At 39.0% G+C, this 18,624-nt stretch overlaps 1 protein-coding gene across 1 annotated transcript; it reads right to left on the reverse strand.

Moving 5' to 3' along the window:
- Positions 1-5,197: 5,197 nt before the first annotated feature.
- On the reverse strand, positions 5,198-16,692 carry pitpnc1b (phosphatidylinositol transfer protein cytoplasmic 1b). Its single transcript, XM_060870548.1, has 10 exons — positions 16,191-16,692; positions 14,527-14,675; positions 12,959-13,047; positions 12,106-12,113; positions 11,878-11,949; positions 10,421-10,513; positions 8,172-8,327; positions 8,005-8,068; positions 7,492-7,578; positions 5,198-6,702 (listed from the first exon to the last, which is right to left on the reverse strand). Exons 1-10 carry the CDS (start codon positions 16,236-16,238, stop codon positions 6,539-6,541), a joined length of 930 nt encoding a protein of 309 aa, XP_060726531.1. The 5' UTR covers positions 16,239-16,692; the 3' UTR covers positions 5,198-6,538.
- Between the last annotated feature and the right edge of the window lie 1,932 nt (positions 16,693-18,624).

Raw genomic sequence — 18,624 nt, forward strand, 5'->3', positions numbered from 1 at the left:
TAGAAAATGAATGAGTGAGAAAATTAAATTTTTTTTTTTAAAAGTTTGTGTTAAATTGCTGCAAAGTGTGAATGCGCTCAGTGTTCCTGGGATTGGCTCAGGATCCACCATGACCCTGACCACTATAAAGAAGCATTATCAAGATACATAAATGAACCGAGACTTCAGGGGGTTTGGTTTGTTTCAAATTTGTGTCATTTACATCCTTAGATACTGGCTTGTAGTCAATGTTAACATCATAGCAGGAAGCAAGGGACGATAACTTTGCTTATTTTATATATAAGAAAAAAAAAATCACCATTCCTCTTTAGGAGAAAACAAAAAAACACGTTTACATGTGCCTTTTTTTTTTCATTTTAATCGGCCTGTAACAAATAAGCTTGTGCAAATGACTGTGGGACTGATTTGGGTCAGCTTGCAGCATCACCTGTTTCTCTTTCTCTCAGATTTTAATCAACTCTGCTATGGATCATACCACAAGGGCATTAACACAGAGTCAGTGGCTTGTTTACTCGTGGTCATTCTCAGCCTCAGTGCTGAGAGCAGGCCCTCATTAATATGTATGATGTGGGAGTGCAACATGATGTGCATCTGTTAGTATGTGTGCATGCGCCACTTGCATAGGTTACGCATTTGGCTACTTTCCTGAAAGCATAATTCATTCTAATAATAGCGCAAGAGTTCAGCACTAGGTACGGCCTGTGGCAGATTAGGAAACTGATCTTCATCTAGTGAAACCAATTTGCAAATTCATCTAAACCGAGGGAGATTTAACGAGAAAGGATGTGAGATGAAACCAGATCTGATGAAAAAGAATTCTCTCTGCACTTCAGAAGGCAAATACTGGAGCTGGGAGGTGTGAATCTGAATGCAAGAGCTAAGTGTAGGTGATGAAAGGAAAACTGTAAAGGAAATAAAATACAGGACAAAAAAGAAGTGAGAAAAAGATTCTGAAGCAGCTAGCTGATGTCGTTACAGAAGTGCAGGGTGAAAAAAAAGAGGGATGCATGATTGAGCCTTTACAGATAGAACAGTGTGGCATGGGGAAGATTGCATGGGCTGGACGTTTCTTTTCTCTGGCACTCATTACTATTCCTCTCATGTGTGGGGAGGAGAGGCTTTTTGGCTGTTTGTCATAGGGTGAAGTCTCTGTAATGATGCATAATAACTCTCGTGTGGGATTCTGTATGTGTATCTGTGAGTGTGTGTTATGGTGGTTTTGTACGTGTGTACAACAGCATGTGTGTTACTTCTCTCGGTTGCACCCTCATGACCCTACATGCCCATGTGGAGGCATTTAGGTTGTGATGTGCAGCATTGTTGCCTAGCTAAGAGAGACTGTAATTCCGGCTTTGTGGATCAATAAAATGTGTCCTATTAGGAAGCATTGGGATTCATTAGGGAGCATATGTTGCTCTGCAGTGCAGCACTAACTGTGGAATTAATGCCCTGGGTGGGCCAATTAAATTTGGATCCTTTATGGTTGCACTGATTGCCATATTTAGGTTCTGAATTTCAATGAATGCCTTCCAAACATCCCGTCTCTCAGAGGAGTGTGTGAGCTAGTGCTGCCGTGTGTGTGGGGAGCTTGGTTTGCCTACATGTGGAAGTGTGTAAATATGTGGATTTATGCATGATTGAAGAGACGAGATCGGTAATCTAATCTTAAATCATAATTGACCTTTGCAAATGAGCCCACCTGGACTTTTAGAATAATAACAACAATGTTTTTGAAAGATGTCTGCTAGGTCTGGTCCTTAATCATCCATTCTAATATTCACTATTTGAACTCGTAAGTAGAACAACTAGGGCTGTCACTATTAATTGTAGTTGCTAGTAAGTAAATTACGCAGTGCCAGTCAAAAGTTTTTGAGCACCTGGAACTGTGGAATTTATTAACCGGTCACTCATAGATGCTAATGACACTCTAAATGGGTACTTTATAAAAGATTTGAACCATTACAGCATAGATATCAAACTTTAAAACATAAATATGTAATCTTGCTATGGATACATATTTATAATGTGCTCTTTAAAGTAAATCTGCAAAATTTAAATGACTTACTTTAAGGATCCAATCAAAATAAAGTCTACACTTGAAAGCACACACGACGGTAGCGGCAATGAGAGAGATGGAGAGAGATGAGCAGTGTGATAGTGATCGGCATATTATGCAAGACATAAAATGCTATCAGCATTTCACATCTCAACATCCAACCTGAGGAAACATGCACAGGTAATCTGTTAGCTAGCTGAGTTAGCTCGACTACCGGATTGTTTGATGGTTTGAAACTCTAAAATATCAATTAAGATGTTTAGTAGCGATTGCTTATTTTATTAAATACGCATATAGAATAAGTGATATTGCTAGTCATATAACTGCATGAATTACCATGAGCTAGCTAGCTAACTAATGAACCTTGCAAGCTATTTTAACACTGACAGTATTTAGCTAGCTAGCTGAAGCTTATTTTGTATACATACACCTTTATTTATATACAGTTGATAAACAAGGTGGCATTTACTTCAGCATAATAAAAAAGTAAAATATATTAATAATATTAATAAGCTTCATTACTTTTGTCATTTGTGACAGTATAGATAAATTAATTACTCAGGTAGTTTTTCACCTTTACTCAAATAAACTATAACTATAGTAGCAGTATGCTTTCTACTCTTTCCAACACTGATTATATATTAGTGAGCAAAATCCAACCATGCTTGCAGACTTCCTTAAATGCACTGAATTAAAGCACCTGCTTGTTAGCAAACCTTATCCGCAAACCGCCAGTGATGCTGAATGTCTGAAGTGACAAATGACGCCATTTCGTTTCGAATAACATCAATTGAACTCATTAGGGTTGTTTGGTCATTTGGGGTTCTGGCAATATTGGCTTACGGGCATAGCAGAAGTATTTAATTCCCTCCCAACAGCCTTTTTCACCTTAATTTATTTGGCATACAGGTGATCCAGCGATTGCAGTGAACGTGTGTTGGTAAGATGGCAAGTCAATGTGGCAGTGTTTACGCAAATCTCTTTAATTAATCTCATTTATAAACCTGCTGTGAAAGGCTTTTGCAGTGGGGCATCCTTCCTTTGCGGAAGAAGGAAAATGAGGGGGGGAAAAAGCATGTACAGTAGCACAAACATCAGAATACATTTTTAAACATTAGAACATTATAACTAATCAGACACTATACTGTAGCTAATAATGTAGATCAAATTCATGTTAAATCTGCTCTTCTAACCTAGGAAATCACACACTATGTCCGCATGCGGTATCATTTCTCAGGAATTGTAGCTTGTTGAAAGATCGGCCTTCTCTCTATGAATTCCATGTAGCACTGGATACATTTTGCTTTAAGGAACTAGAGAGAGCAGAAAAAGAATTGATGTCTACAGTGAGATGAGATGATACAGATACCGAAGCTGAAAAAAAGCCACCCTGAGATAAAAGAGACAGCTGTAACCGAACTGCATAGACGTGTCTCTATTTCACTTCTGAGGTTTGAAATGACACTGGTGAAACATCAGTTGCCCATTTCCTTTTAATTTAACCTCCGCTTACACACCAAAAAACACATTATTGTTATACATTTAAAAGTAAAAGCACATCTTTGATAAACATGCTCTTCACGTCATATATTTCAGGTATATGATTTCTTCCAAAGGAGAAAGGAGAGGTTTTTTGACACTTTTTACGAGTATATTGTCTTTCAACATCAGTCATTTTCAATCACTATAAACAAATAAATCATTTGATCGCTGGCTTTGAGTGTGAGATGTTTTTATTTCTGTCAGGATAACCTCACATAGAATTTAAGTGGTTGAATTTAAAGCCTTCAAATTTTACATGGGTTTGACATCACCATTTTCTTTCAAGATATAATTTATGTGAATTTTTGTTTTTATATAACTTTTCTATAAATCATTTTCACAAGTAAGTTTAATAAAAAACAGAAATACTCCTGAAAAAATACAAATAATTAAAGCTCTGAGTGTCAACTTTTCATATTTACTCATTTCTAATTTCATAGCCATTAACCACCACTGTGGAGTGGGACATGACAAAGAAATTCATATTCTATTATATTGTAAAAGTCTATATGGTTTAGCTAAGAAAAATATATGGTTTTCTTTTTAAATCAGGGTGAAATAAACAGTAATCGTTCTACATTACTCAAGCATTATTTTAAATATATTTTATTATTATTATTATTATTATTATTATTATTATTATTATTATTATTATTTTTGTTGTTGTTGTATACTCTTACATAATTAAATCTGAAAAAAAAAAACCATACTTTTTTATTTAAAGTTTCAAAACTCAGTCTCTTCTTCTCTCATCTTCTCATCAGTTGAACGAGATTTGGTGCATTTTATTTCCATTTCAGTTTGAAGCATCAGTCAAGTTCCTCAGTGTGGAAAAAAATAATCAAGAATCTTGTCCATTTGTCGCCTGAGGAAACCTGCTCATGCTACACAATGTAGTTAGCGCTATACCTCTCCATGTGATGGATAAGTCACCGGACTGCTGTGTTTAAACTGAGACTCTACATCAGTAAAATATTTCAGTATGCTGAAATATTATTAAGAAAGGAAAGCCTTACATAAAATGTGTCTTCATTGCCTCTCTGGAAGCCAGGAACACCATCTACTTTGAAAAAGCATGTTAAAAAAGGAAGTTTGCTAATTTGCTAAAATTTAGCTGCGATAGCTTGAAAAGTTTTACAAACTAGCAGAGATTCTGGTAGAAACATTTGTAACTGGCAAGGCACTTAGTCAAATGTTAATTAATGGTATATATCGAATATTTTTTTACTTATGTCTAATGTATTAGCAAACTATATAGAGTTTGTCATGAATATGTATATAGGTTCTTTCTAACAGGTTTTTACAGGTTTTACTTTTAATACTTACTTTCAAATAAAAGCAACAATTTTAATTTCACTTGAGTCATTTTTTGGCTGGATATCCATTCATTTGTCTCCAGGAACCACTTTATTGAATGAAGGTCGCACTGGACTCGAGATGGGAGACATCACTCTGGATGAGACAGTCGCAGTTTGGATACTTGCACTTTAATTTGATTAAGATTTCTACACATTACCTTCACTTATTTCTCAATCCTTTCCCAATCCTGTTTAAAAGAATCAGCATAACATAAAGACAAACACAAGTGTTATCCCTGAGTTTCGTTTAGTTTTTTTATTCACATTACAATATTTTTTTTAGATTCACCTACAGCCCGGCCTCATCTACATATCCTAAACATCTTATTTCATATTTGTTTATGTCAGTAGTAAATCAATCACCTAGGCAGCAGATTGTGTAATGTAGGAGTCTCTGTGATTTTTGGCCACTTGATCTTAGGACCAGAATGCAAGGCCCAACACTGTAATTCTTTCCAGGCAGGAACAGCTGGCTAGAGCGCACCCGCATACACATTTGATCTATCACTATAATATTAGAGCTCATACATAAGTCAGAAACTAAGGTGTATTTTTAAAGAACCAATATATTAATCTAGTATTTCCCACTCAACCTAAAGCCATCAATATATAAAAAAATGGTGCAATATTCCTACAAAGAAATTCAGGGAAATGAACGGAACACATACTCCAAAGTGCTTAATATAATTGTCAACTATCTGACTGACACATTATTGTGCATTACTTGTGCAAGTTCAGGAATTGTTATGCAAATCTGTTTACATTGTACACTGCATTTTACATACATTGTACATTTGTACAACAACTAAACTTAGAGCTAATTGTAGGTACTGGGGAAAAATTCTCTCTGCAAAAGCCTTGCACAGGTTAACTGATCATGAAACGAAATGTGTAGGAAGCTGACCGATGTCACCTTCAAACAGATCTAAAGCAGACCTTCCTGGTGCATTGCTGAGTCTCTGCACTGCTATAAGATCTGCTATGTGCACATACATGCAGTGTTACAGAAGGTGTATGACACAAAGTGTCTGTCTAGGTCAATAGAGAAGTGCATGGGAAGGTGTTAGGTTGTGTAAACAGGATAGAACGCTAGCGGGGTTTAGTGTAAAGAACATATGCTTGTCTAAGGTTTTGACCTATTTTTTTTCATAGTCATTCATAGCTGGGAGTCTTAAAGAGAGTAATTGGCCCTGCTTGCTGGACAAGAACGATGGTGATGTCCATCAGAACAACCCCAGCTGCCCTAAGGCATGGATACAGAATAGCTAATGTAGCTAGGAAGCACTGTTCTTGCTGCCATGCTGCCAGTCTGCGTAGTTTCATGTACTGTAGCAGCAGGCCAAACAGATGTGTTTGATCTAGAGGTTTGTCCACACTTTCTCTGATAACTATCATACAATAAGAGAGAACTAGGATCTAGCTAGTTATCATGCTTTGGCAACAGTTAAAAAAAAAAAAAAAACAGATCCCCGACCCACATCTGTGCATAGTATTTTTTTCCCACAATATATCGCTAATGAATAGCTTCAAAAAGGAATAGTATTTGGCTGGACATTTAATTTTAACAGGGAGGACTGTGTGGTTAGTCTGGTGTGGAATTTAATCTCATAGAGCTCCTGAACTTTGAGGAACATGATGATGAAGGGTCTGTAATATCCTCAGTGTTCACCCCCATCTTCTTCAGTGACGACGCATCCATGACCGAGACAGAGCGGGAGAATGAAGGACGCACGCGAGCGACTGAGCCTGCGAATTAGGTGGAGGAGGGAGGAACAAGGGTGTGGAGAAAAATCGACAGAAAAGAGAGTTTTTTTTACAGAGATACTCAAACATTTGCTGCCAAAATGAGAGTGTAACATTCTCTTTAACCCTAATAATGTTCTGCTGCAGTAGTTCTGCTTTTTTTTTAATGCAAAGATGAAAAATGCAGATGCTGGTGTCACACATGGTAGAGAGTGTGTGCAAAAATGGAGTGAAGGGATTTCTCAGTAGTATGGTTAGAGAAAGTTGCAATGGAACTGCTTGACCTAAAGGGGCAGTAGAGGTACAGGCTGCATTCAGTGCTGTCTGCTGATGGTTTTTCATCATGAGCTCAAAGTCAGGGGATATCACCCACTGGACTGTAATTACTGTCAGGATTATCATTAGCACTGCGCGCTGTTGCTCTTTTGCCAACAGAAGGCAGTGGGAGGCTTTGAATGACCCTACACACACACACACACACACACACACTCCAGTAGTGTCATTAGTGTAGCATATCATGAGTTAGATGATTTATGTTGCTTGGATAAAGACCGGGTGAGTTCAGGATCACACTCTTTAGGATCATCACTGCTAAACAAACCCCTCTCCATCATCACTTGCTCTCCGTCCTCCAGTGTCGGCCCTTCCCTCCATCTTGCACACATTCTTCTCTCTGCCTATTTTCTCTGAATCTTCTCCCTTATCCTCAGGCACTCTCCTCATTTCTCTATCACTGTCACTCTTAATCACTCCCCCTCCCCAAATCCTTTTTCCCTTGCTTTGAGATGCTACCTGAGCCACTCATGTCGTTCTTCATCTTCTCGTTCGTCTCTTGCTGCAGCTGCTTCTCGAACTCCCTCACTTCCTCCAGGCTCATCCCTGCCACAACACAAATGCGTAGTCGTGTTAGCCAGACACATACCAGTCCATACCAGCACTTTATATGCAGGCTACACAGCATGAATAAGCTGCATCGTAATGATCTGGACCGCTCATATTAGAGAAAGCTTGTTAAGAAAACGCAGTGTAATTAACCCAAGGGTTAAAATGACCCGCTGAATTTTTTTTTACTTAAAGTATAGTAAGAAAATGTTTTTTTTTTTAAATCAAATTGAAAAACCAATTTAAAAGATAATATTTATATTACTGAATTACAGGTAATGCTTAGGTCATTTTGACCTGTGAGTAGCAAAGAGAAATGAAAGTGGAGATATTAGATAATACATTTTATAAATTGAAAGGGACAGCCTTTGTGAGTGGGAGATCCTGAACATATGGGTTAATAATAGAAAGCTTTATCCTAACCGTGCCACTCGTCTATCCATGCCACTGCCTGTCTGTGTCCCACCAGCAGGATGTCGCGTATATTCTACAGGGAACAAGGAAACATCTTTACACACTGTGATCGCTTATGATAACTGTGCCACATAGACGAGTCGTTAGAAGTAGCTCGGGTTAGCTCAGGTTCCCACCCTGTGGATGAACTCTTCTGTCCGGCCTTGGAACCCGTAGACCTCGAAGCTGCACTGAACTCTCTTGTAGGAGCACATGATGGGATTGGTGCTTTGTCTCCAGCCCTCCAGCAGGGGGCCACGCCCTGTCCTGTCTGACATCCAGATGCTCAGGTCCTGCATGGGTTAGTCAGTCACATACGTGTTACGCACATACACGTGTGCATGCTGTTAGTGTGTCTTTGTCAGATTACAATACAAGGATAGTTTTCTTGTCTAATCTAATAAGAAGGTATGCCCTATGGCCTCATGGTAATTATTCAGACCACCTATGATGCCGTGCCACTCTGTTATAATTAGCTGAATGACTGAGGCTTGTTACTCTGTCTTAACTACCCCTAACTAATTGACAAGATGATTTTGCTTGGGAGATTTATGGCAGTTAAGCACAAGAATAAATCAGAAAGTCTGGTATCACAACACTGTCTGCTGATTTACTTCTCCACATGTCCTCGCAACCTCTACAGTGTGTATGTGCGTTAGTATGTATTTAGCACTTTATGGAGTCCAAATGTCCCTGTAATAATAGGGTTACATGACAGATTTGACCTTGGGTAGACATTGCGATGGTCAGCATGAAGAAAAATGCCTTCCTGTAAAAATTAGAGTTAGGGGTGGGCATAGATTTTTTTAAGAGAAAATCAATTAAAATAAATCATAAAGATAGTAATATAAAGTGTGTGTGTGTGTGTGTGTGTGTGTGTGTGTGCAGGCAGGCTAGAATTGACTTTAGTGTCTGGATTTTAGATCTGTCTCATGGCTCAACAGATTATAGCAGGTTGAACTGCTATGTTTGTGTTTTTGTGTCAGTTTGTGCAGGGACAATATGGCCTGGGACCCAATGTCTATACAAGGATGGGAATTTTATTTACCTTTATTTTACCAGGAAGTCTCATTGAGATCAAAAATCTCTTTTACAAGAGAGACCTGGCCAAGGAATACACTTAAGCACTTTGTTAAAAACACCTACTCATTTGCAATTATCTAATCAGCCAATCATGTATCAGCAGTTTACTACATAAAGTCATGCAGATACGGATCAGCAGCTCTGGGTAATGTTCATATCAACCATCAGAATGAGACAAATACAATCTCAGTGGTTTTGACTGTGGCATGATTGTTGGTGGCTGATATGACTGGTTTGCGTATTTCTATAACTGATGATCTCCTGGGATTTTCACAGACAGCAGACTTTAGAGTTTAGAATGGTGCAATAAATAAAAATACCTTCAGAGAGCAGCTCTGAGGACAGAAATGCCTTGTTGGTGAGAGACGTTAATAGAGAATGACGAGACTGGTTGGAACTGACAGAAAAACAACAGTAACTCAGATAATCAGTCTACTGAACTGTACACGTGTGGTGAGCAGAAAAGCATCTTAGAATAACGCTTAAAACCTTGAGGCAGACGCGCTAAAAAGCAGACGATCACGTCATGTTCCATTTCTTTAATGCGAGAACAGAAAGCTGAGGCTGCATTGGACGCAGACTCACCAAAACTGGACATAAAAACATGGTCTGATGAATCTCAAATTCAGAATCAGAATTTGGCACCAACAGCATGAATCCATGGATCCAACCTGCCTTGTATCTATAGCCCAGGCAGTTGGAGGTGGTGTAATGGTGTGGGGAAAGTTTTCTTGGCACACTTTTGGTTGTTAATACTAATCGATCAATCAATCAATCAAACGTCTCTCAAACTGGCTTCATAAACATGACAATGAGTTCAATGTTCTTCAGAGACATTCACCGTCACTGGATCTAAATCCAGTAGAACACCGTTGGGATGTGTTAGAACAGAAGATTCACAGCATGAAGTTACACCTGAAAAATCTGCAGTGACCGCATGCTGCAATCATATCAACATGGTTTCCAACATCATCTGGAATCTATGCCAAAAAGAATTGAGGCTGTTTTTAGAGCAGAGGGAGCCCCTATTCAGTATTAGTATAGTGTTCCTAATTAGGTGCAGAAGGAGTATATGTGACTGTTTTTACTCTGTAGGGACGTTTGGATGCAGTGTTTATGTAAAAAATACGTAAAGGCAAAAGATTTCCCTCTGGTTATTGAGGATAAGGTTAGGGTTAGACAGCTGTTGGCATGTTGCGTTAATAATTGTGTTCAAGTTCCTTATAAGGGTGGCAAGACAGGTGTGTGTGTGTCTTTGTGTGTGTGTGTGTGTGTGTGTGCGTGTGCGTGCGTGCGTATGTACCTCATCCTTTTTGTAGTATTTTTCAGGAATCGGGTCACTCAATATATCCAAGAACGAGACACTGTCTTTGGGTGTGGGTTTGTCTTCAAACACCTGTACAGATGACATTAGAGAACATGGGCACATGATCTTTGAAATGGCAAAGCGGCAGCATAGCATGACAGGGGTGAGAGTGAAAGCCACACTCATTTAACACCCTCACAAGGGGTCTGTGAACTGAAACCCAGCATCCAAATGTGCTGGAGCGTTTGTTTTTACTGGGTCATGCCAAAATTGTAAAGCAAAATGCAAACATGGACAAACTGGAAGTTAGACGAAACAGAAGAATGGTGTGCAGACATGCAGAACCACACCATAATAACTTGAAATGAAACGATCACTAGTCTCGTTGTAACACCTAAGCCAAAAGATCAACTGTAGAACTGTTCTCTAACACACCCTTTGGCATGACACTGTGTGAAAAACATACGATGACAAAAGGCAGCCTGCTGCAGTCAAAGCCAGTGATTTATGCAAACTACTGCAGGCGAAGGGAACTTTGCCCAAGTCTGCTCACCTTGCAATTGAGAGCGAGCCACAGAGGGAGCAAAGGAGGAGCGGCCTCGGCTCTGCAGCGCAGCAGGTGCCTTTTACAGCAGCCAGGATGAAAGCGAGGAGAGCTGGACAGGATAAAAACAAGCAGCGTGGGATTCTGTCATCAGTGACTACTGCAATATGAGTCCCTGTGTACAAGACTCTGACCTGCCTCCTCCTCTTTTAATTCATTTTTTATTCTGCCTTCTGCCTAGACTCTCTCTCTCTTTCTCTCTCTCTGACTGTCTCACTGTCTGTGTCTCTCTCCTGCTGGAGTGTTGATTCAGTGTTTGCTCTTGCTCTTGTCGGCTGTGTTGACATTTTTCATGTGTGTTGTTTCCCATTATCCTGTCTCAAGCATTTGTGAACTTGTGTGTTTATCTGCTGGAGCATTTTTGTAAGCGGGCTGAGGGAACGTCTGGGTGTGTCTATTTGTGGGAAGATCTGGAGTGATGGCATGGTGGCAGGCTGGGACTTGTACAGCCCTAATTTACATGGCTTAATAAGAGAGGGTACTTTGAAGCCGAGCCAACTTCTTGTCAGTCACAGACTGCATCCAGACAAACGTCAATACTATCCAAACCTGCTTTACTCCCCTACCACACACATGAGCTGCCTTATATTCTAAACAGCAACCTGTGCTTTTCAAGGGAAAATTCTCTTCTAGTAAAACACCTTGATACCTTCCAATCCCACTTGTTCTAGCATCTTCATGATGAAGGTCAGAAGCAGAAATGCTCTTACAAGGACAGCGAGGGTGCAGCGTGGGTTTAAATAGGTAGATGTGCTTTAAAAAAATTGTCACTCACACACACACACACACACACACACACACACACACACACACACACACACACAATGCATATTGTCACCACTGTTCTTACATTATCATTGCTGCCATTGTTGTTCTCGAAGTGTGTCTCGATTTTGATTATCAGCTTGGGAAGGAAGGAGCACTGGGCACAGATATGCAGAGAGAGAGAGAAAGAGAGAGAGAGATAGAGAGAGGGAAGAGAGAAAGACAGAGGGTGTTGGTTATAGTGTAAATTCAGATGGTCAGTGAGTGCATCAGGACTGCATCAGTGTTAAAGTCAGTGTATGAGGCTACTTACTGTGTACTCTGCAGTAAAAACACCAACAGATGCCGGTGGAATAGGAACGAGTGAGGGGAGAAAGGGACAGAGCATTAAGGATTTCTCTGGTGAAGGATAAACACTCTATACACTCAAATCATGCATTTCTTGCAGCGTATATACAGTATAATAAAAATATACAGAGATAAATATACATAGAAACTACTATTATGAATTCCTTAGCCTTGCAGGAGAGAGTTTTATCATAGACACAAAATTATTGCACGCACACACACACACACACACACACACACACACGCTCAAAAACCCATTCAATAAAAGACAAACAGGCAACATCATTCATAATTGCATTTTGGCAAGTATTTTATATCATGCTCTGTCTCTATGATTTAACAAATAGAAAGCACGGTAAACAGAAAAGCTGTGTTTTCCATTAATGAGTTTTTTCATTCAAACTACACACTTGTCTCTTCAAAGACAGTTGAACATTTACTGGAAAATATTAATTCTTGGTGTGTTATGGACATGCAGAAGAGGGTTTAAATAAATTAGCCCCAGTGCACACAAAGTTTCAAGCTGTGTAAACATTTGACATGATTTGTCTGAGCAAGGAAGAAATCAGCCACAGCCTCTACTCCATACTACTGTGTAGATTGTATCACAGCTGTTGGTGGGTCAGTTGTTTTTACATAATCCATAATACGGTCCATGTTAAGCTGTTTGTATACAGCTGCCAAACATTGAGTTAAACTTTTTTTTATGTTTTTCTTCTCTCTGAAGAGAAGGAGTGTTTAACCGTGTCAGCCAATATATCTGTGTATTAAGAGCTATTAACATATGTACATGTATCCCTTGGGTTATTGTTACTAACCTGTGATAGTATATGGGTAGAAATTCCAGGCTTTTTCAGTGACATAGAAGATCAAAGGGACAAACTTCTTCATCCAGGAGGGCAATTTACTAAGATTTAGTGGTTAAAAGGGTTACATGAATGTCATGATTATCAGGTACTTTTATCAGTATTATCATGTTCAAGTTGTCATAGTGGTACAGAGTGTTAAGTACATTAAGGTTGTTAAATGCTGACATACCTTTGACACATAAAACTTTGTAGGCTATAAAATGAACCTTTCACAATAACAGAAAGCAACCCAGAGAGAGAGAGAGAGCGCGAGAGAGAGAGAGAGAGAGAGAGAGAGAGAGAGAGAGAGAGAGAGAGAGAGAGAGAGAGAGAGAGAGCTGTACTCTAATAAATGACAACAGGACAGCTTTGTTACCGCAGGAACAGAGTGATAGATGTAGGAACAGATGTGAGGTGGAGTGAGTGGCATGAAGAAGAAATCTACATGTGGACTGTCATGTCCAAAGCATACTGTTCACTCTTGCACTGATTCTTAAGGGACACACCAACACAACATTTTCTAAAGCCTGAACCGTTCCCATTTCCTAATTATTTCTGCAGTAAAAATAAACACAAGAATTTTTATTCGCTCATTAAGAACATAACGCTTCTGCCTTTTCTAGCACACTGATGGTTTGAAAAGTGTATTCTACTTCTGCCAGTAAAGTCATTTATGTTTTATACTCTCAGCCCCTCGGGACTGTGTGCATGCAGGTTGTGTTTTGTGTGTCCGTGTAGTTCATGTGCAACAGTACTGTTACACTCGGAGTAGGATTACTGTTATATCCTGTAGTCCGGATAAGAGCAGAGTCGAAATATTCTCAAACTGATCGAGCTAAAGTACTTTGCTACACAAATATGTGGCTCTGCAATTATTCACTCATTCTTCACTTACTCCTGATTCAGCATGCATAATCTAAATGCTAATGCCGCTGAAAATGTAGCACTGATTTAATTAGATTTGAAGCCTGAAAAAAAAAAAAACATCATCATCATACGTAGAACTTTAAAAACTGCCGGAATTCAGAGCGATGTTCAATACATGGAGCTGAACTCAGTTTACAGTTGTATTTAATATTGAATTTCATTCAACTGCTACTCAAGCATCCCTGATGAATGATATTTCAAAAAAAAAAAAAGCAAATAAAGTAAAAACACGATTGCAGCAGCTTCCTCCGGCTTTAAGCGCGAGAGGAAATGAGAGTATGAGGTTTGGCTTTAAGACAGCTGCAGATCGCATACCAATTAAACGTGAAAGCTGAATCATTAGGCTTGTGTGCATGTTAAAAACAGGAAGGACCCTATGTTCAGCCTTTATGCTACCTGACAGACCTGATTAAGGCGAGGAAGGAAGGGGTAGAAGAAGGAGCTTTAGCCAGGAAATTTTAAGTGCTGTTAGACCGACACCTCCTCATCTAAGAGATTTGTTTGTTCTTCTAGACACACTGAATGTCATTTTTTTTTTTTACTTGAGGATAAAAAGAAAGTTCATTCAGGAAAGAGGTGATGGCTGAACATCGTGTGTCGTCTTACAGTACCTGGTGAGGTAAATACGCTTCTCTGTGACTTGCCCGGCTCCGTATTTAGGGTGGGTATCAAGCTCGTTCCGGATGACCTCCACACCATCCCCTCCCTCGCTCTGCTCTAGGCTGTGCTTATTGATCATGTACAGCTGACCAATTCTATACTGTATTAAAGACAACACAGACAGAATATATCATTAATTTTACCACTAATATATCATTTCATTTTTTGTGTCATTTTCGTTTCTTCTCTTCTTTCTGCTAATTGCTGGTACTATTCATTTCCCACACAATACTCACACATTACATAGCAAGTCATGGAAATTGTACACCTTACCAATTGTATACCGTATTACACAGAAAAGATATCAATTAACTTTTATGTCTCCTACATCTTGTTTTTCTTCTTTTTTCTCATTATCATTAGTATTGTCTTTCTCGGTAAATACTTACACATTACATAACAAGCTTAGCAATACAAATGATACAGCTGAACAATCCTATACTGTATGAGAGAAACAGAATGTAATTTATAATTTATTTGTGTCATTTTCCATTTTCTGTCTCCCCTTCTTCTTCTTCTTTTTCTTCATGCCAGTTATCATTAGTATTTTCTTTCTAACACAGTACTCACCCATTATATAACAAGTCTTGCCAACACAAATGTGCTATTATTTGTTATGCTAATAAACTTGAACGTGGCTGAATAAAGATACAGTGAGAAAGATTTAAAATTCCTCATTATCCTTCATAGTGTCACGTGATGACAAAAAAAGTGAGCTGTTTTTGTGCTTACAGGAAATGCCCTGACATTTCTGCATAACATACAGTATCTCTTTCATTAATCGAAATCCTCTGCTTACATCATTAAAAACCAGTCTGTCTGCTCTGGAAACACTTTCTTTTTCTTTCATTTGTGCACCTGTACATATTTGGTGCATTGCTGAAGTGTCCTGAATGCTGAAGTGTTTGTCACACTTTGATACTTTCATTTTGATTCCAGCCTTTACACATTCATCGAAATGAAAGAGGGAAGCCCTCTGATTTATCACTTGACTATTTGTTCTGAATCCTTCTCTTAAAAAGCACTCATTAATCATCCTTCCTTCATCAGTCAGCCTCAGTGATGACTACAACAATGCATCAGAGAAGCAATCTTTGCATTTATCTGATACATTGGAACTAAAACCAACCAAACCACCTCTTAGAGCTCCTCTGGATGCCACAGTTGTTTTTAAGCGTGAGCATGAAGCTGGCAGACTTGTTCATCTGGGTGGATGTTCCTATAAAAGCCTGATAGTATCACATAGTGTCCTTTGTTGGTTTGTGGGATTTCTGCTTATAGCCTCTAGTGTTAAACATTTTAACCTGTCGAACTTGTTTAATGAAAGGAAAACACACACACACACACACATACACACACACAGAGCAAAGTAAACTGGTGCTGTTCTTATACAACCTTCCTGGTTTAAAGTTTTACATGTTTCTGGTCAAAGGCTAAAGCTGTTCACTCAGGTCAAGTTACTAACACTGAGTTCATCCTGAGTGAGCAACAAGTACAAAAATATCTTGGCCATTTCTGTGAGTTTACCATGCAAACACACAACGAATTTTGAACTACTGTGCTCGCTCACACACATACATTTCCCACCACGCTCACAACACACTCACACACTTACCTCGTCCACAGTAAGAGGCATGCATATTCTGTACTCTTTCATCAACATGGTGGCGTTACGTTACGTCTGCTTTTGCTGCTGTCTGTCTCGCACTTGCTCTGTTGTGTGCCTGTTTTACCTGCAAACTTTTGTTTGCAGTTGCATCTCAAACAACCACGCTGTGTATTCTAGCTTGCTGTTCAACTCCTCAGTTCTCTCTTCTTTTGTTTCACTTTGTCACTTTATCCAGTTTCTAACATTAATCCTCCCACTCCCCCAGTCAGCTAGCAGCTCTGTACTTCCTTCTTCTGTGTTTCTCATTCAGCAGACACTGAATGAGAATTAAACGTAACAAGACTGTAACTTAACCCCTTTCACCTTATCCTTATCTCCTGCACTCCTTTTTTCACATGCGCCTTTTCAGTGTCTCTCTTCTGCCACATCTACCTGTGGGATCGTGTTTTGATTTACAACTGCGCTCTGTTCTTTGCTCCACCCATTGGCTCCACAGTGCTTTTAAAGCCCTCTGTATTCCCTTTTTTACTTACTCTACTTCTGAGCTTCCCCTTTTTCCCTCTTCTCCACCCCTCCCCCATTCCTCCACCCCCACCTCGTTTACGTGACTCTTTTACCTGAGGCACAGCATTTTCATATTAACCCACTGACTCGTTCTAAGCTCAACTCCACACACACACACACACACACACACACACATTCCTCAGATTCTCTTGAGTATTTAATCTCTCTTTGTCAGCGTAGATTTTCTATTACCTCCTGAGATCACTCAAAAAGAGTTTGGAAGATGTAACAATTAGTTCTGGTCTTGGAATCTACCTTTTTCTGCTGCACTTACCAAATGAATATAACATAATCGAGGTCTACTTTACCTGCACTTATGTGAATGAACTTACCCAGAAGCAGAATGTTACTAGGTGGCCAGGGCACTAGGGAGATTAACAGCTACTTCAGGTGCAAAAAAAAATAAAAAAACGGTTGGGGGTATATCTGCTGCTTAATGCAGAGGACCCTTATTTTCCACAGCAAACCCATGTGCATACTGTACTCTGGCTGTGTTTGCACTGACACTAAAATGGGGTTTAGGTAAATATTCAGCCCCCTGGGTCGATGCTTGTAACCCCCTTGTAAAACTGCAACCCCTGGTGTTATGCAATATTAATCTCACTATTTGAACTCTATCTTTGTCTGAGATTTACACCAAGATGCATTTTTTTTTCTTTTCTGTTTCTTTTCAATGTCACATGGATAAAGAAACAGTCCTACAGACCTGCTGAGATGGTTATGTAAAATGCACTTTTTCATCAGTACTTCAGATTTCTTAATGGTGCTGTGCCACAGTTTTAACCATCAAAAAAAACAAAAAAAAAACAAAGCAATCTATGGACTATTTTAAGCACAAAAGAATAGAAAGAAAGAAAAAATAATAAATGAAACTTCATGTCTTCATTCAGCACTTGTGTACTTGCTTCACTTTAACAATAGGCATTTTAGAATAATTAAATAACACTTATTTTACTTTTAGGTGAGTGAAAATCAGCCCTGGAGCATTTCACAGCTCAACATCTAACCTACAGAAATATGAACATTAGCTAGCTGTGTGAGCTGGACTAGCTCTAGCCCAGGGGTCGGCAACCCGCGGCTCCGGAGCCGCAAGTGGCTCTTTCATACCACTGCTGCGGCTCCCTGTAGATTTGGAAAATAAATATTTCATTTAAATTTATTTTATTTTAGTTAGTTTAAAAAAAATGAAATTCTAAGATTATGCTCTTGTAACATTAAAATAAACCGTGTTTAATTTTTTTTGTCGCTCAAAATATGCGTCATATTTTGTTTTTCTCAAAATCAGCTTTCCTCCGTGGTGGACAAAATACACAAGTCTCTATGTGCGAACACCTAAGAGACAGATTCCAAGGGACCGTCTGTAAAGTGCAAAACCCGAAAAGCGAATACAAAAAAACCAGTCAATAACTTCACTGTAATGTCACCAAATTCAGATCACACATCACTGATGTCCTGATAGTTATACTACAACACTTATTTGGGAGAAATGTGTTTTTGTATCATTTTTTATGATTTTTCATAATAAAAAAAAAATCAATGACTTCACAGTACAGTGTATTACAGTGAAGTTATTGACTGTTTTTTAGTTTTCGCTTTTCGGGTTTTTGCACTTTGCAGACGGTCCCTTGGAATCTGTTTCTCAGCCGTTTGCACATAGAGACTTATGTATTTTGTCCACCGCGGAGGAAAGCTGATTTTGAGGAAAAACTGGGTTGTAGCTGTTTCTCTACATTACTACTATAAAAAAAAGAGGTGTTATTTGTGTAGTAACAGCGTTTAGTTCAGAAGTTATTGACTCGGGAAACTCCAATCTGTGAATATGCGGCCAACTTTACTTAAGAGTTAAAATTTTGATGTTATGAATACGAAGAGGACT

This window comes from Tachysurus vachellii, chromosome 5 (genome assembly GCF_030014155.1).
Source record: "Tachysurus vachellii isolate PV-2020 chromosome 5, HZAU_Pvac_v1, whole genome shotgun sequence".
Taxonomy (NCBI): domain Eukaryota; kingdom Metazoa; phylum Chordata; class Actinopteri; order Siluriformes; family Bagridae; genus Tachysurus; species Tachysurus vachellii.